Below are 23,294 nucleotides of genomic sequence, written 5' to 3'. Positions count from 1 at the left end.
AATATTAAAGCAATTCTCATTGCACAAACTACTTTGGTTTGCCCTGGACCTCATTCATGATACTGCTGCAGATACTGCTGCAGATATGAAGCAAAAAATGTTGGTAACCATTTATTTAGCATAACAGCACCCATTATTAGGAGGAACAAGACATGGGACTAATTAATATTATTCTATTAATTTGGATTAGTTCATTAACGTAGAGAATTTCATTTATATTATATAGGTTTCTTCATTTTATTTTATTCATGAATGTTACCAAAAGTATCATTTTTTAATGGCTTTGCAATGCCTACATAAACACATAATTTGAAGTTCAGTTCCCTTTGGCAAAAAAAAAAAAAGTTCAGTTCCCAATTTATAAATATGAACAATTACCAGTTTTCTTCTGTTGCAAACTTCCATGTTGCTTTTGATTACAAAATATATAATTTGCTTTTAATTTGTGTTATGTTCGTGCAAGTTGTGTTATGAAAGAAAAAAAAATACAGGTGAAAAGAAAATAAACAGCATATATATAAAATAAGAGGAAAAGTGAAAATAGTAAAATTGAAAAAAAAAGGGAAACTCAAATAATCAAAATCTAGATAAATTTAAAGAGTCAATTGGAGTTAATTTAAACACTCTCTATTATTAAAGATGCTCTTTAAAATAGAGAGCATTGTTGGAGATGTTCTTATAGCACTTTTAAGGAATTTATATAGATTATCCTTTTTTTTATATATTCTGACAAATTTCTAAAAATTCCAAAAGTCGAGAGTATCTCCAGTTTTCCCATAGATTCAAATCTACATCGCATGTCCTTCAAGGCCAAAAATTAGAAAATAGATAAATTACATAAACCAGCCTTGTCTAATTTATAAAAATTTGGTCTGAAAACCTTAATTCGAAAAGTTTCGTATCTGAAAGCTCTCATGGGCAAATTAGGCAGCAGATTTTACCTAAATTATGTGCCCATCAGCACACATGAATAAAGAGAAACATCAAATGCTGCATCAGAAATAGTGAGGTTGATTATAACATAAAATGGATTCAGTTACATTAACAGCCTTTCTTCCCCCAAAGAAATCTTACCTTTTCTACAATAATTCCTCCAAACCTAAACTTCCAAGCACCCACAAAATGCTAGGTCTTCTCCAGTTCAGCAAAATTTTGGCAGAAGATGTGCGGCATACAAATATTGCAATCATGGAAGTAGTAACTCAACCATATAAAGCTGATATAAATTCCGCCATTGCCAAGGGTGTGCTGTAAGCAGCCGTAAATAATGAAGAAATGAATTAAGGAGTCGGCAACCATGTAAAGTTGCCCAGGAACTTGGCATGGTCCAACTTTATAGTTGCTTCATCCTCCCATTTCATTTAGTTTAAAATTCTATTTCTTCAGGAAAACTGGCTCCTCCAGAGTAGACGTACTGCATCTCCTCCTTCCATGTCTGCATAAATGAAACTCGTCAGCTGTGAAGGACAAGTGTAAGCTCGCTTGTAATAAATTAGACAGCAACTTGCCTCGTGTCTGTAGGCGATCCTCATATGGGGTACGTTTGTCTTGTGAATATTATTTCCTTCTGGGCCTCTTACATTATATTTGCTACCAAGCCAATGCAACTGCACAAGGAAGCATTTGGACTTCATCAGGAAATGCCAAATTTATCTAAAAAGAAGTTACTAGCAATACAACTAGTCACAAGAATAAATAGAATTGAGATTCCACTCCATTGTAACATCTTGGTAATCATTAAATTGAGCTGACATCACTACTTAAGAAGAGAAACAACTAAGTTCAACAAATGTAATGTAAGCATGGCGGTGGTGTTATTAACTTTTCCCCACCTTTGACTCATGAGAGAATCCGGATTGATAAACAGAATTTCTTGCTATCTCACATAGATCACATGAACTGAGCTTCCATACCTACAAAAGGTTCCACATTCTTTAATACACATTCATTTGACATTTTAATGAATGGGTTTACAGATAAAGATGACGAAAAACCTTTGCCGCAATGCTATATTCTTCCACCAGAGGTTCCCGTGTCAAGTGTATTTGCAAAGGATCATCAGTTGATAGCGAAATATTCAAGCCACGCTGGAAGAACATTGGCAACGGGTTTCGATGGTAATTCAGGAAAAGAGAATTGTTGCTCAATGGCGACATAGCCAATCCAACCTGATAATGAAAGAAATAAAAACTATTTAGCAGACTGCAGACAGATACAGTAACAATATGAACAAATTTGAAATAGGTTCAATTGTTGCAAATCAATCTCACAACTCCCAAAGTGAGAGCATAACATAAAACTCAGCATTGATTTAGGGAAAAGGAACCGGCTATCAGGATTTGAGTTAGAATGAAACTGGAGTGAAAGAAATAAATAGAAAAATTATTGCCCTTCCTCCAATGGGGTTTAGAAGAGAGAATCTTGGAGAGAATCATCTCTTCAAATATATGTCTACTAACTGCTTCAAGGAAAAGAACTAGTTCATTTGTAATTACAAGCCAGCATTAAACCAGTAGGTTCAATATACCAAGCTGTGGCCTCAAAAGGCTATAAATATGTGCAAATACAAAAGTTAGGATAGCCTGTGGAATTTTAAAAATTCTTTAAGAGTATCTCCAACACTAAACACCATTTTGGTGCAAGTCTACACCAATATGGTATAAATTCACCATATTTACTCAAACATACTACCATTTCTAACACCAAACAAATATTCATTTCAATTCTTTTTCTTCTTTTATTTTGTATTCACTTTAAAATTATAACATTATTTAGACATTTTACAAATTGCTACCACATATATGCACAAAACCAAACCGAACCGAAAAACCAAACTAAACTGAAATTCTTATATTGGTTTGATTTTTGGTTAATACGGTTTGACTCCGTTTCTACCAATATAGAAATTTGATATTCGGATTACAATTCGGTTATAGCATTTTAGAAACCAATTTAACCGGAAAACAGAATAAAAAAATTTATGATATTTAAAAAAAAATGAGTGAAGGTTCAAAAACCCCCCTGAACTTGGCACGAAGTATCAAATAAGCCCAACCTCGCAAAAGTGGATCAAACCACCCCAGAACTATGCAAAAACGTATCAAATACCCCCTTCCCCACTCTCACCCTAGAGAGTGAACACACTCTCCGGTTTTACATTACTTTAAGTGGTTTTAGAGGGTTAAAAGATTAAAATAGTCCTTAATATTTAAATCATTCACAAAATTAACATTTAATATATTTTTATAACTTATTACATTTTAATACTTTAAAAATCAAATTGATTTCAAAATAAAATCAAAGGGATCTTTTTATGCTTTTTTCCAACTATCATCTTCTTCTCCGGCCACATACCCACCGCCGCCGAACATACCCACCGCCGCCGAACATACCCACCATCGCCGCTACTCCCCGGGCGTCTCTGCCGCTACTCCCCCGGCGTCTCCGCTCCAGATCCCGTCTGGGATCTGTTTTCAGTTGAAGAACAGATCCCAGACGGGATTTGTTCTTCAACTGAAGAACAGATCCCAGACGGGATCTGTTCTTCAAAAACGGAGAACAGATCCCGTCTGGGATCTGTTCTTCGTTGAAGGACAGATCCCACGCTGGGATCTGTTCTTCGTTTTTGAAGGACAGATCCCCGGGATCTGTCCTTCGTGAAGGACAGATCCCATTTGGGATCTGTTCTTCAAATGAAGAACAGATCCCACACCTGGGATCTGTTCTTCATTTGAAGAACAAAATGAAGAACAGATCCCAGGTGGATCTGTTCTTCATTTGATTATTCCGGAGGTGGGTCGGGGAGGGGTGGCCGGAATTGATTCCGGAGGTGGTCGGCGGCCGGTTTAGTATTTTCAGTTTAGTAATTAGAGTTAATTTTAGTTAGAGTGATTAGAAAAAAGGTAGAAAAAACCCCCAATTATATATTACTTAAATTTTAAATAAAATAAATCAATTAGTGTTTTAATTAAGATTAATTAGGGTTAATTTTTAAAAGTAGCTTATTCCACTCTCTTTTTTGGTCAAAAGGGTGAAACCGATCCGGTTTTGACAAGTTGTGGGGTGGTTTGATCCGGTTTTGTGAGGTTGGGCTTATTTGATACTTCGTGCCAAATTCAGGGGGTTTTTTGAACCTTCACTCAAAAAAAAATATATATATATACATTTTTAGTCTTTATTCTTCAATTATAACTAATATATAGATTAATAAATTTCTTATAATAGATAAAATATACTAATAAATATATATAAAAATTTATTAGTCATTAATATTTTTAATTTTTTAGAATAAAAAAATTAAAAAAATTCGGCTTTTAACCGAACCGAGCCAAAAAAAATTCGGTTCGGTTGATATGGTCTGAACCTAAAGTTCAATTTGGTTCGTTCTGGAATTTCACCAAACTTTGGTTTTCGGTTTGTTCGGTTCGGTGACCGAATGCACAGGCCTACCCACATACAGTTTTATTACATATTCATCCAATTGATATTTAGAATATTATTTATATTCCTTAAAAAATAAATGTTCAATTTAAAAAAAATAAAAATGCAATGAATTATTATTAATTGCACATTTATTTTTTATATTCATAAAAAATAAAATGCAAATATATTTTTTTAATTATAAGAACTTATATAGTGATATAAATACTTATATAAGTAGTTCGTATATTTTTATTTATATCTTTTCAGTTTTATATTATAATTTTTTAAAAGCTAACTATTTATTAGTTAAAAATAAATATACAAAAGAGGAATGAATAAATTTTTTTATTTATAAACTAATTTTTTTTAAAAAAATTAAGGTTTAGATCTTAAAATAAATGAAAATTATAATTTAGGTCTTAAATTGTAACTTCTACAAATATTAAAAAAATGAGCTGCTACAGTGCATCACCATATACGCAGGTGTAAAAATTCACAAAATGAGTAACAATTAGTATTGTGTTGGAGTTGAACAGTGTTGATGATGACCTAATAGAAATTAAGCAATAAGGTGATGCTGGTAGCCAGGCAATTATGTTTCACAAAGCTCATGTCCTTCATCCAATTAAATGCGGCAGAAAGCCAATGATTTAGAACAAACCTGAGCAAGGTAATATAAGTATTGCAAAACAGGGGACTTTCGCAAGTTGATCCCATGTGATATATTATGACACAGAAGGAATGCAGCAGCCAAATGGTCGATTTCACCAGCCTGCACATGGTTTTAAACATCAGCAGCAGCTTAGCAATCAAAGTTTATAAAAGATGTCAAAGATAGATATGAACCTCTCCACAGTGTGGCCGGAATTTAATGGTTGAAAATCCTTTAGATTCTCGAAGCTGAAAAAAATAAAGAGATCAGCAAGTTAATTCCAAACTCAGCATAATGGGCCGTCATTTAATTTCCTTTGTCCCTTTTCAGGTCTTTCTTAAATGAGAGAAATGGGACTGTAAAAGAAGAATGACTAAAAAAATATTGCAAACTAATAACAAGGAATGGATAATGTAATGCATTTACGTTAACTTTTTTTTTTTAGAAATACGTTGGTAACTTAAATCAACCATTTCAGCGACTCCAAACAACATTCATTTTCCTTAAAATTATTTGAGTAAGAGTTTCAATTCTGCATTCTAATAAGAGGTTGGATAAAATTGACATCTGGTTACTCCACTACATGTACCACTAAATTTATATTATCACATCATCAGATAAAAGTCATGTGGAACATTCACCAGCTGCTAATTAAACAGTGGTGACACTTGCGACAGTTTTGATCTAGTATTTAGATCGGCACATCCTATTACTTGACAATGAAACAAACTCAGTCATATACATCATTTTTAAAGGAAATGATAACGTGATAGAAACCTTATTAAGAGTATATAGATTCGCATAGCAGTAATAAGCATAATATGAGTAAGCTGGATTGAATTCATTGGTCCATTCAGTAGGTTTTGGCATGTGCTTAGTTGGACGCCTTTCAGGTTTACTTTCATCATCTACAATGTCTAATCCCACAACCTGCATCGAGAAGATAAAAATTAACATTCATAATTCTTAAGATCATCTCGGTTATGTCAGTAAATTGGGTAACTAGCTTGTTTCTCCATGCCTTTTCTGTCCGTGTATGATGATTGGTTGGTGGGTGGGTGCAGATGTGCAAATAACAAAAGTAATAAAAAAAGATCAACCAAACAAGTTCATTTTCCTGAACAACCTACACTTGAGAAGCACTAAAGACTACCAACCATATTAATAACCTAACATCTCTCAACTATCGAATAGCAATAAGTATAAACGTGCTGATAAAGTAACTTCAAAAACATACCTGCTTTAAGAATAAATGTAGTTGAGGATGAGAGTTGGGATCAATTGTGACTTCAAATAGTGGAATAAAAACATTATCAAGAATATTCTGAAAAGATTTAACAGTTCCCAGTTCCTTGTACACATTGTATAGCCTTGGTAGCTGCAAAATAAACATTTATATTTAATACACAAAATAAAAAAAAGGCACAGCAACTAGGAGAATCAAGGACACAAGCCTGCTGAAGGTGAAGGGCAGCTAGAAAATTGGAAGAATGATAGTGTACATTATATAATGCACTATTGCGCACAAACTCATTCATGTCACTATTTAACAAAACCCATTGCTGAACTTTTTAATTTCTAAATCAAGTATGATGCAAACACGTCTTTTCATGTGTTTATCCAAGTTCTGGAGGAGAAAGAGAGAGTCTCATTCTCTTATATTGCATATTTTTGCAAAGTAAAAAATGAGCCTACTGGAAGATTAAATACTAGCTTGCAACAGTACATGGATGTATGAAGAGACTTGAACCACGATCTTGTCCAGATTGTTTTTGAAAACCTTTAAACATAATAGGATGACAAACTTACAGTGAAGCTTTACTTGGAAGGTTTACACCGGTTTGTGAAGTAAAGATTAGCAGAAAGACTAGATAATTCTTGTCAACAGATTGCATTTACGGCCTTATGCCTAATCTTACCAAATTGAAGGATGCTCAATGGCATAACTCATCACTACATGCAACGGACATTCTGCTCCAATACTTGAATAAAAAAATTATACACATAAAAGTGAAGCTACCAGATAATAAGTGTTTCAGATTACCTGGATCAACCAGACAGCATTCTCACTATAAATAGCATTGTTCACAAACCAACTTGCCAACTGATCCCACTCACTCTGTTTCCTTCCATATATGGAAATCCTGTACTCAGCCATCTGAAAATTGTAGAACAACAAAATATGATACCAGTAACCAAGAAAGTATTCCTTTGCATGTCAGAACAAATGCCAATACTCAATAACTAAGCTTTCAAAAGTTTAAGTAACATAGAATCAAACGAAATGAAGATACCGATACACATGGAAAAGAAAATCAGAAGGCCTAACGAAAGTGTGTTACTATTGCTATAGGAGAAGCCTCATTATTATCAACATCCATAAGTCAAGTCAGGGCTAAATGCATGATGCAACCAAGGTCACTGCCTGCTAGCTATAAAAGAAAAGTATTGCCCCAAAGCAAGGGAGGGAAAAGAGGGGACATATTTTTTATGCAAGCACCGACCCAGTGATAATAAGCTGATAGCACTACCCATAATGATAGCCATTTTAACTGCTACCGTAGTCGATCACTCTTAAAAAGTAAAGGCCAATAATTCACATGATTAAAAGCTACAAACAAAACCAGTTAAATTTTTTCCTAATTCTAAATGACAAATTCTTCTTGAATGTCAACAGAATTTTATATTGAAATACAATAAAATCAAGGCATACACCTAATAATAGAATTTACAAGACCCTATTCTTAAAGCCGAAGCATTGCAAACAGAATCTATCAGATAAGATGTTTCTTCATAGAAAATCAACTATGAGAAATATAGTCGTCTTAACTACATGGAACCATAATTTGGATCCTAAAGGGGTATGAATAGTACAATCTTTGACCAGCATCCTGCAGAAGAGAGCCCACATGAAAATACCAAGTCACAAGGTATTGTCATTTTCTTTTTTTAAGTTCTATTTTACATATTCAGGATGAAAAAATGATTTTCTGCTCTGCACAAGTGCTCGTGTAAATAAGAGAGAAAGAAGAATCAAATTCTCAGTTAATTAGATGCATACTTGTTCACACACAAATGCATTCTTGAACAGTAATGAACCCCTAATGTTTAATGAAAATTCAAATTACAACAACAAGAGAACAGCGTGGAATGCTATGGCCTAAAATAGACGATATGCAGAAAAAAGAAAGCAAGTGTCTTTGGGATTTAAACAAAACCTGATATTTGCTTGCTTCAAGATCTAATAGAACTTCTTTTGTTACTTCTGCCAAAAAACGCCCTGTAGTAATTCACTTAGAAAAGTCAGGTTGTCGTCTTCTTTATTCTGCCTCATATAAATTTAAAGTACAGGTATTTTCACTTTAATTATACATCACACAAAAGAAAGAGCAGAAGAAAACATGTTAGTTGAAGATTATTTCATAATTGCATGCAAGTCTACTACAAAATATAAAATTTTGAACTCAGCTGTATTCTTCACTAAAAGAGAATCAATTTACCAATTTAAAACATACATCAAACTGATTTTCAAGTTATTTTACAATAAATATATTTTTTATAGATCTGCACCTACCTTTGTACAATTACATATAGTATATCTATTTTTCAGACATGAATTAACAGAGAGGATTACTTTAGCCCCTTATTGCCGTGGAGGAAAAATCAAACTTCAGAGGAGCTGGAGTGTAAAAATAATATTTACTTTAGAATTAATCAACATCATCGCAAAAACTCATGGGAGCTTATCTGTATTGGGAGTAGGTGAACATACTCATGTAGGAAGTTATCTTTATATGGACTGAAAGAATCTAAAGTTATTAATAAAGAAAATTTCACAGAATAAAAAGCAGCCCTAGTCTATTGTCAGATGAACAAAGCCCTGAGAGCTCGTATGAGAGTTAGCTTAATTGCACTAACTATAAATATATGTAGCCGCCATTACACTCAAGCAATAGAAGGCAATGGATCTTCTTAAGAAAATGCTTTCCACTTCAATTATTATTTCATATTTACTGAGAAAGAATCAGACCTTAAGATATTAAGCAAGAGCATTTCATCAAAGTTTACATCAGTAATCAATACTTACCTTGAATAAGATTATCTTGCTTTAAAAAAATCTCCCTGAGTCTGCTTTGTCCGCAAGGATTATATTTCAGATTGAATTTGTCAAAACGATGAAAGGTACTCTTATCAGCATGGACATCCAACAAGTCAACATTCAAATCATACCTGAAGTTCAATGCTTAAATAATTAAAAAAGAACAACATAATATATCCTTATAGAGAGATAATTCACAAAATATTGTGAAGCCTCACCCAGTCAAGTCCAAACTTTTAAAAACCTCTTTCAGTGTCATGTATTTTCCATCTCTGAATATAACAACCTGAAAATTATACCACAATACGGATAAGAAGAGCTGGAAAAACACATTGCCTTGTAGGAAAATGAAAAACGAATTCAACTGATCACAATAATCAAATGACAGGAACTAAAGAGGGAGATAATAGATTATGCCTCGTCAGGTTCTTTTCTTAGCTTGGACTTGATGAAGCGCAGGAGATGCTTCTGGTTCATGCAAGCAGAATGATGCACGTGTGTATCAACTTTTCTGATATTGTAAAAATCACGGTGTGGCGCACCCTTCTGAGCCAGGAACTCCCTATCTGCATTTACTAACAGATAAAGCCGGAATTTCTGTATAGCGTTCGAGCATAAGTTACGAGCAAAAAGGACAAGTAGTAAGATATTAGTCTGAAATAAAAACAAAAATAAAACTACCTCCTCAAGAAATCGTAGTCTGTGATGGCATGCAGTGCGAACATTTCCAATAGATATGATTCTTAGCAAGTGGTGCATATCAGTAAAAAACGTTGTCGCACTAGCAACTGGGAAAAGCTCTTTCGTATCTGAAATCAAAAAGAAAAAGGCCAAAAAAACCTTGATTTACACATGGTCGACAATATTTTTAAAAGAAAACCTTGAGAAAAGGAATTAGCGTTAAACCTTGAGAAAAGGAACTAGTGTAAAACCTTGAGAAAAGGAATTAGTGTAGCAAGAAAATAACTTTCAATAACATTTGGGTTTTTAATAAGACTTCTAAAAGAGTTACTCTAAGTTTCGAACCTTCTATAGCGTTGTTTATCATTCTCCTATCATTGGATTTTTTATTTTTCATCATTACTTCTGATTGGCAAGGCAACTTCATTCTTTAATCATGTTATACATGCCCAAAGACTTTCCTAGGGGACAGATTAGCACAATAGTTGCTACATCAACTAACCTTCATGGATGGCTGCAACAGGCCAACTTAATGATCATTATGTGGTGCTTTACTTAAATGAAGAACAAGTAAATGATCATTTTACTCATCAAAGTTCAAAATTTATCATTTAAGGTAGAGAAATGAAGACCATAAAGTACTAAGACATGCCCTTCAAAAGCTAGGTTTACAAGATGTTTGATAGATAAAACCATCAATACAAGAATTCATGTTTTCATATTTCAATTCTTGAAAATCCAATAGTGATTTCAGAGTTGATATAGTAGGAGTTAGGACCTTAGGTTACATGCACTCTGGTATGAGTATTTGATATGTGTATGTGTGCAAATATTGAACTCACCTTAATACATATTTTCTCGCTAATTTTGTGTCAGAGCCATACCCGTATTTGACCACCCTTACACCATCATGACATTGAAATTCAAAGTCTCATTGCAAGGTCAATGTTGCAGAATTTGATTTACAAGAAAGTTTATTCATAAAAAAAGTTAATTTGCCATCTCTTAAGTTTATTTAACTCAATTTACAAGAGTAAAAATTAGAAAAGGATGGATGTATGGATACATAAATGTCATAATCTGTTTGGTGACCAAATTGGATAGAGAAATTCTTTTACCAGATAATTTGTTAGCTGACAGACAGAACTTAGAATAATGGCTTAATCTTTAATGCTATGAAGCACCGACACTCCTCCGTCCGGAGTACCGTATCCAAGGGGACACTCTGGGGACACAGGGACACGCCGGGGATACCTACGCAACACGGTAAATCCCGTGTCTCGACACTTTTAACTGCTCAAAGAGAGGGGACACTTCGGGGACACTTCAGGGATATTTTTGTTAATTTGAAATCTGTTATGGTCCCCTTTTTCAGTATGGATGTTTTTCATAAGAACCTTATGTAAATAGGCCCAAGACCCGAATCCAATTAGACACTAAGCTATATTTAATCATTCTAATTAGAATAAAAAAAATATGTGATGCAGCCTACAATACAAAGCAGTGGCAGCAACCAACATGCTACAACAACCGTCTTCTGCAACACTGCAGCAGCCTACAAACTCTTCAAATCATCATCTATTTACTCACTTCTTCTAGTTCTTCTATATTTCTATTAGAATTCAAAATTTGAAGCTTTACTCACTTCACTTCTATATGAGTAAATATATATTTTTAGAAAAAAATGCCGTGTCTCCCCGCCGTACCCGTGCCTTATTTTCTTAAAAATGTTGTTCCCCATACCCGTACCGGTGTCCACCCATATCTTTGCTTCATAGCTTTAATGTAACAATTTTGAAAATATTATGAATCATCAAAAGTAATGCAATTGCTCTTACTACGTACCATTTTCACTGGCATAAACACGTACAACTCCATCTTCCATCCTAAACTGATGCTGCACGAAGAATTTAAGCAAAATGAATATAGATTATGGAAATAAGGAATGTGTAAAGGATTTGCTTGCCTCAAGAGGGTAACTAATTTGTTCTATTTTTTGGATATTGAAAATGAAAACAAAAAATCTCATGCATCAAAACGTATCCGCGGGGAATTTCAAATTTACAAGCAGAAAGTAACATACTGCAGTAGCTGGAACAGGTTGAAAGTTGAATGGATCAGACGTCGACACTGGTGTACTAGGTTCAGTTAAAGCTAGTTTCTTCCAAGGAGGTTCCTCCCTGTAAACATACCTATCCCGTAGATCCAAGCTTTCCCGGATCATCTTCTTTACTTCTTCCTCTTCTTTATTTACAGACTCTGAATAAAAATGTAGTCATAAAATGAGAAAATTAGTCAACTGTCAACTATCTGGTTTAAGTAAAATATAAACAAAAATGAGCATGATGCACCCAATTAATTGACATTGTTGAGTAGTAAATAACTTCTACAGCAGATTTACTGTCCAGTTGGAATTGGATCATTGGAAATGAATAAAATAACATACATAGCACAAACTTCGTGAAAGGAATGACAATTAAAATCTCAGGATAGAAAAGAAAAAAATCATGAAACTTGAGAATACCATGCCCTGTCGTTCTTGGAGGTAGAATTATGGAGGCAAAAGCAGGGTCATTTGCCACTTGAATCAATGAAGATGTATCTATCTTTATGCCAATTTGATCAGCGGAAACTTTTCCTTCACCTCTAGAACGACCCAGATTTTGCTCTTGAATACTGTTAGCAGTGTCACCTCCTAAGGGTGGAACAGGAGAGCTTTGAACTTTTGAATCACCACCCTACAAAAATTATTTACAATCCAATTTAATTTTAAATATTCCGTTTTAATTCATCAAGAAAGTAAGCTAGGTTTACTAAAAAAAGATGTAATTACAAAACAAAGAAAGAGACTGAAATTAGATATTTTTAAAGTTTTCACTGCTCCTTCCAGAGTAGAAGAATGCTGATAACACCACTACAATAATTCTTTTAAAAGACCATAACCCAATAAACAATGCATTGCTTGACTATAAATAAATAAACAAATTTATCAAAAAATAAATATAAATAAACAGTAAACATCTATCTACAACTAATAACAAGACATGCATGGATTAAGTATCAAGATTCAAGAACTATGAAGAAGTGAAAAAATTATTTCAAAAAATAGTTAAAGTAAAATTTGACTGGCACACACATTTATATGATCAGCAGAAGAATCCATGTGCCCGTTGTTGAATATGATGTTGTCTTCATTAGCATACTCTGTACCTTCCTCATCAGAATCCCCCACATCTTCAAAAGCAGATGCACTTGGGGACCTTGGAGCAATCAATCTACTATGAGATGCCATTCTTGTAATGGAACTAGAGTATGTAACAGAGTTATTATCACCTGTACAAATCAGAAAGCAAATAAGCTCTAAGGGGATCAAGGAAAAGGAAAGAAAATAAAATAACGGAGTGTAGCCCATGTCTGTACAAAGCAGGAAACAAAAAAGTTCAGAGATCAAGTAAAAAGGAAAGAAAAATAGCACACTGTGAAGCAAATTCAGGGAAGCCCCTGGACGATTAGATGCAAAGTAAAGTTCCAGCTTCAAATTCAACATAATGTCAGGGAACAAAACTATATAACAGTGGCCTATAATTTCCTAATCATTTTAGAAATAATTTCAGTTATGAGTAAAATTTAAGTATCTTACAGTAACCACAAAGTCAAAGCAAACAAAATCTTTATCTTCTCTAGAATATAAATAGTAACAACGAATAGGAAATGAATTTTACATGATCTTCACCTAGCAACAGAGTAACGACTATCACAAACCAACATAATAAATTTCAAAAGCTATACAACTTGTTTTAAGCTGTGGCCACTTATCAGTGTAGCATGGAACACTTGATACAGATACGGCAAAACGATGTTATTTTAAGGTTTCCTACGTAAAAAACGAAGTTTCGTATTTGAACGAAGTGTCCGTGCTACCCACACTCGTGCACAACAAACAATAAACTAATGGACGATTCGATTCGATTCGCAATTACTGAGATGATAAACACTCACCATGTCTAGTAGAAGTTCGCAAGGGCAGCAATCCTGAAGGAACAGAACCAACCCTAACATCATCATCAAGCCAATCATTACTCAACACCGCATCAGGCATTGAACACGACACCTTATAATTACTAAGCACCCTATTTTTATCATCCAACGACCTAGAACCACTCTCTCTTTTCCACAGTCTTCTATCTAAACCGTACACGTCACGATTAACATCATTACTATCGTCATTTCTACCACTCCTCACCGCCACGTCCTCCTCTCCACCGTCAGATTCTTCTTCGTCAGTTACAGTCGAGTCGGTTCTAGAAGTTTTAGGCTCTCCGCGACGGATTTCGATGAGGCGGTCGAGGACTTGGTCGACGGTGCGCTTGTGGATATAGAAAGCGGATATTGCCATTAGTGAAGCTCCGACTAGAGCCGCCATGGCTAGGTGTAGTGACGGCAGCGGTGGATCCATGTTTGTTAAACGATGGCGTATCGTGCTTGAAGTTCGATAAGTTATTTTGGTTTTGGGTGTTTTGTTTGTGTAGAGAGGAAATGGTAGGAGTGTTGTTTTGGGAGGTTTGGAAGGAGAGGGAAGTGACAGAGTGCTAACACTAAAGTGCGCGGAGTTGAAAGTTGGGACCTACGGGAGAATATACGTGGTGTTTTGTGGTTGTCAGATGGATTCGGGTAGGTTTAGTGTCACGGGCTGGCCCAATTATACTATACATTATTGGGAAGTTTAGGTATTTACTCCAAAAATAAAAATATTTGCACATTTTACCTCAACACAAAAAAATTGCAGAAAATACCTCACGTTTTTTTTCAGATTTATGTTTTTACTCTGGGTTTAAAAATATTTATGATTTTACTCCGTTATCATCTGGTTATCATAAATCCTTCTGTAATTATATTTTTGCGCACGTTATCATCCAATTATCATAATCTTATCATATTTCATTATCATCTAGTTATCTTACTGCAGTGTTATGATAACAACATGATAATATACTGATACTGAGATGATAATCAGATACTGTTTTATCATAACATAATCATAGATATTATCATAACATTATCATCTAGTTATCTTGCTGCAGTGTTATGATAACAACATGATAATATACTGATACTGAGATGATAATCAGATACTGTTTTATCATAACATAATCATAGATATTATCATAACATTATCATATTTCATTATCATCTAGTTATCTTGCTGCAGTGTTATGATAACAACATGATAATATACTGATACTGACATGATAATCAAATATTGTTTTATCATAATATAATCATAGATATTATCATAACATTATCATCTTGATACCATAAATATCATCATCTCGGTATCATATGATAATGTTATGATAATGAAATATGATAATATTATGATAACGATTTTATAATCAAACATTATTTTATGCAGAATTTTTTTCCCCGCAATGTTATGATAACTACATGATAATATAGTGATACTCATATGATAATCAAAGGCTGTTTTTTTTTATAAAAAAAATAATTTTTTCTGCAGTGTTATGATAATGTGATGATAATGCAGTGATACTCATATGATAATCAAATGCTGTTTTGTTTGTAGAAAATAGTTTTTTTCATCATAAAATCGTTTTTCATGCAGCTTTTTAGATCTAAAATTGAAAAAAATCAAGATTAATTTATTTAGATCTGAAAGTTAAAATGAATTGTATTTATCACCACGAATTAAGAAAAAAAATCGCTAAAATCAAATATGAAAGAACGGCGGAGCGACGACGAAACGATGGCGGAGCGACAACGGATCGATGAAGGAACGATGACGAAAAAAAGAATAAAAATGGAGAAGAAAAGAAGAATAAAGAAGAAGAAGAAGAAGAAAAATGGCGAAAAAAAAAGAAAGCAGAGAAGAGAAAGAAGAAGAAAGAGAAATGAAAGAAAAAGAGAAAAAAAAGTGACAGATAGTATATGATTAGAGTAAAAGAAATGTGATTAGAGTAAAATAATAATAAAAAGTAGGTATAATTATAATATAAATATGTCTTAAAGTAAAAAAATAATTATAGTAAAAGGGTGAGGTATTTTCTCTATCTTTTCCTTCTTGAGATAGGAAATCCTATTATTTTTAAAAAGAGAGTATTTTTCCTAATTTTCTCTACATTATTAAAAGAGAAAATTACACCATTTACCAAAAAAAATAAAAATAATTACAAAACTACATGTTAATTTTTTTCATTTATAAAAATATTAATAATGTTTACAAAAATACAAAAAAATAAAAAATAATATCAAACATACGGTGTATACTGTGAGTATAATGTCAGTATACTAATAAACTAACATTATATTAACATTTTATCAACATTATACCAAAATTATACCGACATTATACATACTAAGATTTTATTAATATTAAATGAAAATTTACCAAAATTTCATCAAATCGTATACTAAAAATTAAATTAATAATATACCAAAATTATACCAACAGTATACCAAAAGTGTACACATCAAAATATACTGAAATTATATTATTTCATCAACATTACACCACATCGCATACTAAATATTAACCTAACAATATACTAAAATTATACCAACAATAATACAAATTCTCTATTTCATTACCAACTATAATGAAAAGTACATATAAAAAAAATATACATGTTATCAACTAGAAAATATATATAAAAAATTATAATCGATATACCGAAAATATACTGAAATAATACTAATAATAAACCAAATATTATTTTTAAATTATTTGATTTATAGTTTTAGTATTCCAAAATTATACCATAATTATACCGACATTATACAAATCGTACTTTTGTAATTAATTTTCATTTTTTGATACTTTTGTAATTAATTTTAAATCAGTCGTATTTTTGTAAATAAAAATAGTTTACAGGTACTTTTGTAAATATTTTTAAAATTTTAGGTACTTTTGTCATCGCCCCTTATTAAAAAAGAAGATTACAAAACTATACAAAAAAAATTAATAAGTTTACAAAAATACTAGCTAAACTCATTTATTACACTATTTATTACACTAACACCTAAAAACTTAAAAAGTTTACATTTTATATCTAACCACTAAATAAAAAATACACGTCTTACTCAAATAACAAAAAAAGTAAAAAAAAATGTGTCAAACAGCTGTCAAAACGCGTCAAACAGCTGTCAAAATGCGTCAGAAGCGCGTCTGACGCGCGTCTTACACGTGCGTCAGTCTGCCAAAACTATTCGAACATGTATCAAATATGTATCTGTTATGTATTAGATATGTATCGAAGACATATTTATTATTATTTTTTCATCTTTCTAAAATAAAAATAAATAAATAAATAAATTATTAATATGTATTATTTATGTGTCTCTAAACAGTATGTATAATATATATTAACTTAAAATATATATATATATATATATATATGTGTGTGTCATATGGTTTAATTAAAATTCACGCATAAATAATAGCAATATAACATCTTTATATACATGTGATATATAAAAAAAAGAACTAATAACAATATTTATCCCCTTCATCAAATCTATAACCATTGATAAAAGTAATAAATATATATATTATTAATATATATTATTTATGTGTTTCAAAACTATATTATTTATATGTATTATTTATGTGTCTCAAAACTATATTTTTAATATACAGTATTATATATGCGTCTTAAAAACTATTCAAACAGACACAATTTACTTCATAATCTTTTCATATTAAATACAACTTTAATGGTACATCTTAAAATACACCAAAAATACATATTAAATACACAAATAATATCTCTCTCTGCTACTGTAATCTAGAATATTAAATACACTATTGTGCCATCAATTATATAAAAAAATTGAGCAAAAAATCAGAAAAAATTTCAATAGATATCATGTAATGCGTACAAAATACACAAAAATATGTTTTTGATACACTATTTATACATAACGCATATCGAAATACACAAATAATATTTATTAAATATAATTTTAATAATACATCTACGATACATAAATAATACATATTAAATAATCCATCTATTTTAATATAAAAATTGCAATGCATAAATTATACATCAAACATTATCTATAATGTATCATAACTTAACACTTATATTATAAAAAAAATTTACAATTTTAAAAAAATTTAGTCTGCAATGTATCATAAGAGAGAATGCTTTACTCATGGTTTCATTTTCAAACACTCTCCCGAGCGTAATAATTAAATTGACTTGTGATCAAAGATGAACTAGCGTTAGCATATAATTATCACTTGTATGAGCTACTTCACTAATTTAAAAATCGATTGATGTATCTATATGTATCAAAGATGTACCGATAATGTATTATTGATGTATTTATGATGTACCAATAATGTATATATAATGTACCGGTGGTACATCTATAACGTATCAGGTGATATATCTATAATGTATCATTGATATATCAAATATGTATATACATGATATATCTATATAAAACATATAAAGTTGAAGTGAAAATCACTGTACATTGTACAGTAACTTCACTTCTCCTTTAAGCTCTTTTTTTTCTTTTTCTTATTTTATATTTTGGTTGGCTTTTTGGTCATTTCCAGCTATCTCCTACATAAATACCACCCTCTTTCATATTTAATTACGACAAAACCAATGCAAATTTACCATTTTTGACCATTTTGTCTTTATATAATCATTAACTTTGTCTTTCTACTTACGAAATAGCCACTGCTAATATATTAACATTATATCCCTATAATTTTACTTTTTCCATAATATTTTATGTGTCCTTTTTTGTAATTTCCAGCTGACCATCATAAAAATGCCTCCCTTTTCATATTTATTTTCAAAAGAACCAATCTATAATTACGATTTCCTATAATTATGTCTTCTATTTACAAAAAAGTCACTAAATCTATATCTCCCTTTCTAATCTTTTACTATGTTCACTATTTTTTTTCTTATATCCAGATTAAAAATATCATAACAATAATTTTATTATATAAAATATAAATTATATTATAATTACATGAGCAATCTATGATGTATTTATATTAACTTAAATCTATATTTCTATTTATTACGTTACATTGTTTTTGGTCTTTTGGCAATTTCTAACTATACTCTACACAAATCCCTACCTCTTTCAAATTTAATTACATAAAAACCAATGTAAAATTACAATTTTTTTACCATTGTATCTTTATGTAATCATTTATTTTGTCATTTTATCGACGAAACAGCCACTATTTGAAAATTTTAAAAACAAATTACTATAAAATTTTCCATATTTATTATAACTCACACTTTAATCCTTTAAAAAAAATCAAATGATATGTTTCTGCCAACGATTAGTCCTTCTGTTTATTTTTGGCGTTAGTTAACGAAACTATATGGTTCCTCATTTTTATTTTTCTCAAAGATTTTGTCGCTCATTTTTGTTTTTATCAACGATTTCGTCCTTCATATTTGAAATTTAATCTACACTCAAATCCTTTGATTCCGTTGATTACATGAGAAATATATACTGTATTAAATTAGAAATAATAAATTACTAAAAAAGATTAAAATGAAATATATTTAAAAATTAAATTTTAAAGTTATGTCCGAATATGTCTTTTGAATAATGAACATTATATGGTTAATCTTATAATAGGCGGTATTGTTTTTATTTTTAAATTAATAAATGTGGAATCTAACTTTGTTTTTTATTATAAAAATATCCTTTTAATGTAATGTTTATAAACTAATATTGGTTATTAGATTTGCATTTGTATAAAATTGGCCTCCATATTTTTTCTTTTAAAAATCCCACTAATTTTTATATTTTTTAGTTATTAAATTTCACTTTCTGTATAATTATCTTTTCATATAAGTGTTATAAAGTACAGTTATTTTCTTGCTAAAAATGTTTCCCTGCTAAGTTTAAATTATATTGTTGGGTATCCTTATTCATTTAAAATTAAAATATCTAGCTATGTTTACTAATCAAAACTTTTATAATAAATTAATATAAATAGTATAATTTTATAAAATCATTCATGGCAAATAATAATATTAATTAATAAATTTAAAAATAAAATTTGTATTTTTCATATAATATTACTAATTATTTATTTTATTAGTTTATGCCATTTTTAATAAATTTTATAAAAACAACATAAATAATATAGTAATTATTAATTATATCTATCTTTTGACTTTAATATAATTAACTTCACTGTATTTTATCTAACAAACTGACAAAATTTAAATAAATTAACGGCTATATATAACGGTCATAAAACGGCTATATCTTTTACTTTATATACTCACTTTACTATATGTTTCCACTACATAATTTATTTCATTCCTTTTACAAATTTTTTATAGTCTTTTAAAAACAATTCAAAATGAAATCGGTTTTAGTTTTAATTATTATAATTATAATTTTATTTCTCATTAGTATGTTTAATTTGTCATCAAAAGAATTTTTTTTTTTAGGTTTTTTTGTATTTTAGGTTCTACCTTTATTAGCTCTTGCAATATTTTTAAATTACGAATTATAAATATGAAAATTAATAATGTATATTTTTATTTTTACTATATAATTAGCACATTTATTACTTTATTTTCCTATTAAAGATTCCATTGCATTTGTCTAAACCACTTTCTGAGTCACAATTGATTAGGATAAAATCAGTACCTTTTAAAATTCAAAAATAAAAAGGAACGATAATCGAACTTGGCTTCCATAATGACGTAATTTCATCTATTTATAAATTTCATAATTAGCAAGAAAGAAACTTCAAGTCCAATTTCTTTGCAACTGTGATAGTTTTTCAACTGTAGTCAGCTTCTTCCAGCAACATTTTAGGGAGTTCGTCGATCTCTTCAACTTACTGGTGATGGATCTTCTTTGAATGTAGCATTTAGTTTGAAATACTTTTTAATATTATAATGAAAATAATGTGAGATAAACATTCGTGTTAGCAGAATGTGACAAACCCTTAATTGTAATTGTAATAATTTTATTTAAAAAAAATTATGTTTTTAATATTCGAGAATTCCGCAAATAATTACTACATTGTTTGAGTTGTATGTAAATTAAAAAAAAAATTTGCCCGAAACAACGCGAGGGCTTCGTACTAGTAAATAAATAAAAATGAACTAATAAAATATTAAAACATAAACTATCAAGGTAATGTTGTAGATCTATATTTGAAAAATACATATATAATACATATTATATAAGAAATGAGATCTTTGAAACAATTCAGTTTACATTCTTCAAAAATAAGACAATATAATTGTCACGACCCAATCTCAGGGCCGAGACCGGCGCTAGGGAATGGGAGTGGTTGCTCCGAAACCCGTAGCAAGCCTAAAAACGTAAAATAATTTTTCGCGAAATGTAAACGTCATGCATGACTTAAGTAAACACGTGTCATGCAGAAGCACACATGCCAGGCACACATATCCTCTGGCAGTCATAATATTATATAACGCAGCAAGCGTAAAACGTTTAAAACTTTAAAACGTTAAAGTAATATTTACAGAAAACTTTATATACAAGCTGACTGACAAAATACTTATCTACTGCAGCTCTAAGAGTAAAGTAATGTTTCTTTACATACTAAAAATACAGACTTCTGGGAGTAGGATAGAAGTCCGTTGCTTCAAAGCGTCTTTATCCTGAAAGGAAATCTGTGAGGGGTCAGTATATTGGGATATACTGAGTGAGTTCATACATTTACTAATAAGTATTCAACTAAAACATAAAACCGTAATCAATCATATGCAACCAAGTACAGGATCCGATTGAAACCTTAATCCTCAAACATACTAATAATCAATCGATCAACTCAATCATAAATATCAATTGCGAGTCCAATTCGCTGGTGGCCCAGCCACTAGATACGGGGACTTCCAGGCTACACCGTAGCCGAGTTCACTCTCGTATCGAAATCATAACCCAATTGTAAGTTTCATATTCATCATCAGCTCCCAGCTGAGTTATATCAAAAACTGGTGATCACACAGTCCTATTGTCGCCCAATAGGTAGCACGTTCCATCGGATCAATACTGGTTTCAAATCAAGCATATGCAGTTCGTATAAAAGTTTCACATATAAAACATGCGGTTCAATTAATAAGCAATATAAAATAATTGCTTAAATAAATACTTTAAAAGCAAATCATATAAACTCACAGAAAACGCTTATCCAAAAATACGTCGGGGCTTTAGAAACGTCAAGCTTCCCGAACTCCTGGTCCAGCTCCTTCTTGCCTCGCTGGATCTAAAACAATTTCAAAACATTTGACTCATATCAGAATCCTATTCTAAGACTGACTCTAGACTCAAGATTCGACACATTTTACTTTCATTAATCGTCGTGCTTCTCACGCATATCCCATTAAACGATATCAAACTCGTTTACGGATCGTAAATTACTTCCAATTCAATCTTCTTATAACCTCATTAGGTTAACTACTATTCGATTTCCGATTCAATACGTAAATTCCATTAATTCAGTCGAGGTACGAAGATTCAGGGTGCGAGAATCGAAGGGTGCACGCTCGTGCAGGGAGGTACACGTTCGTGTACCATATGATGGTACACGTTCGTGTACCTTAGTACACGTTCGTGTACCATTGATGGTACACGTTCGTGTACCACAAGTACACGTTCGTGTACCACAAGTACACGATCGTGTACTGTCGTGCACGATCCCCCGGAATCGATTTCCGGGGTTTCCGACCTGCTATATACGAAAAAACGCTCCAAACTCAACCAAAACGCGTATTCTAAGCTCAAAACGTTATATATCAATCCTAAACTCGATAAAACGATAAAATCGTTTCGTGGCCTAAAACTTTGAATCGATATAACTCAAAATATAATTAAGGAAACGGTAAAACGTCAAGCTTACCGTGATTCGCCTTGAGAATACGATCAATTGGAGTTATAAAACGTCGGAAACGGACGAGAAACGGAAACCGCGCGACGAACCGTACGTTATCGCCGTTGAGAACGAAAGAAAGGAGAAAGGAGATGAAGGTTCTGTAACCTTCATTCTGAAGGTTTGGGATTATACATATGTAATGGCTAATTTGCCATTTGGTCCTTGAAATTTTTCAAATGTTTCAATTTAATCCAAAACTTATTCAATTAATCTTTCTATTAATTCAAATACGTATTATTTATCTCCGAATAAATAATACTAATCTTAAAATATAGATTTCCATCGAAAATCCTCAAATCTCTATTTTCGGGCTTAATTGGCTAATTTGCACTTTAGCCCCTAAACTTTTCAAAATTTACAATTTAGCCCCAAAATGTATCCACATCCAAATTGTCAAAATTAATTCCTTTAATCCCGCTAATTGACTCATTAAATTTTATTGTTGAATTTCCGATATAATTAAATTAAATTCTCCTTAATTTAATTTATCGGAAATCACGACACGTGGC

General features: G+C 31.4%; 1 protein-coding gene across 1 annotated transcript; it reads right to left on the bottom strand.

Moving 5' to 3' along the window:
• Positions 1-833: 833 nt before the first annotated feature.
• Positions 834-14,477, bottom strand: LOC126686989 (probable AMP deaminase). The gene is made up of 19 exons (XM_050381323.1): positions 13,854-14,477; positions 12,991-13,187; positions 12,379-12,592; positions 11,938-12,113; positions 11,700-11,751; positions 9,855-9,982; positions 9,591-9,770; positions 9,392-9,459; positions 9,162-9,304; positions 8,293-8,354; positions 7,119-7,232; positions 6,312-6,452; positions 5,852-6,004; positions 5,269-5,322; positions 5,084-5,194; positions 1,995-2,168; positions 1,833-1,913; positions 1,509-1,607; positions 834-1,435 (listed from the first exon to the last, which is right to left on the bottom strand). Exons 1-19 carry the CDS (start codon positions 14,308-14,310, stop codon positions 1,367-1,369), a joined length of 2,673 nt encoding a protein of 890 aa, XP_050237280.1. The 5' UTR covers positions 14,311-14,477; the 3' UTR covers positions 834-1,366.
• Between the last annotated feature and the right edge of the window lie 8,817 nt (positions 14,478-23,294).

The sequence above is a fragment of the Mercurialis annua genome, linkage group LG6 (genome assembly GCF_937616625.2).
Source record: "Mercurialis annua linkage group LG6, ddMerAnnu1.2, whole genome shotgun sequence".
Lineage (NCBI taxonomy): Eukaryota > Viridiplantae > Streptophyta > Magnoliopsida > Malpighiales > Euphorbiaceae > Mercurialis > Mercurialis annua.
Note: the sequence above shows the minus strand (reverse complement) of the source record. Positions and strands in the feature narration are given on the sequence as shown.

What these genes read in the sequence shown, in the direction of transcription:
- LOC126686989 (XM_050381323.1), bottom strand. Translation starts at nt 14,310, where the DNA reads ATGGATCCACCGCTGCCGTCACTACACCTAGCCATGGCGGCTCTAGTC. An exon ending in TAAGAAAAGAACCTGACGAG is followed by an intron (nt 9,460 to 9,590) that starts GCATAATCTATT and finishes TATAATTTTCAG; the next exon opens with GTTGTTATATTCAGAGATGG. An exon ending in ACTTATATTACCTTGCTCAG is followed by an intron (nt 2,169 to 5,083) that starts GTTTGTTCTAAA and finishes TTTCATTATCAG; the next exon opens with GTTGGATTGGCTATGTCGCC.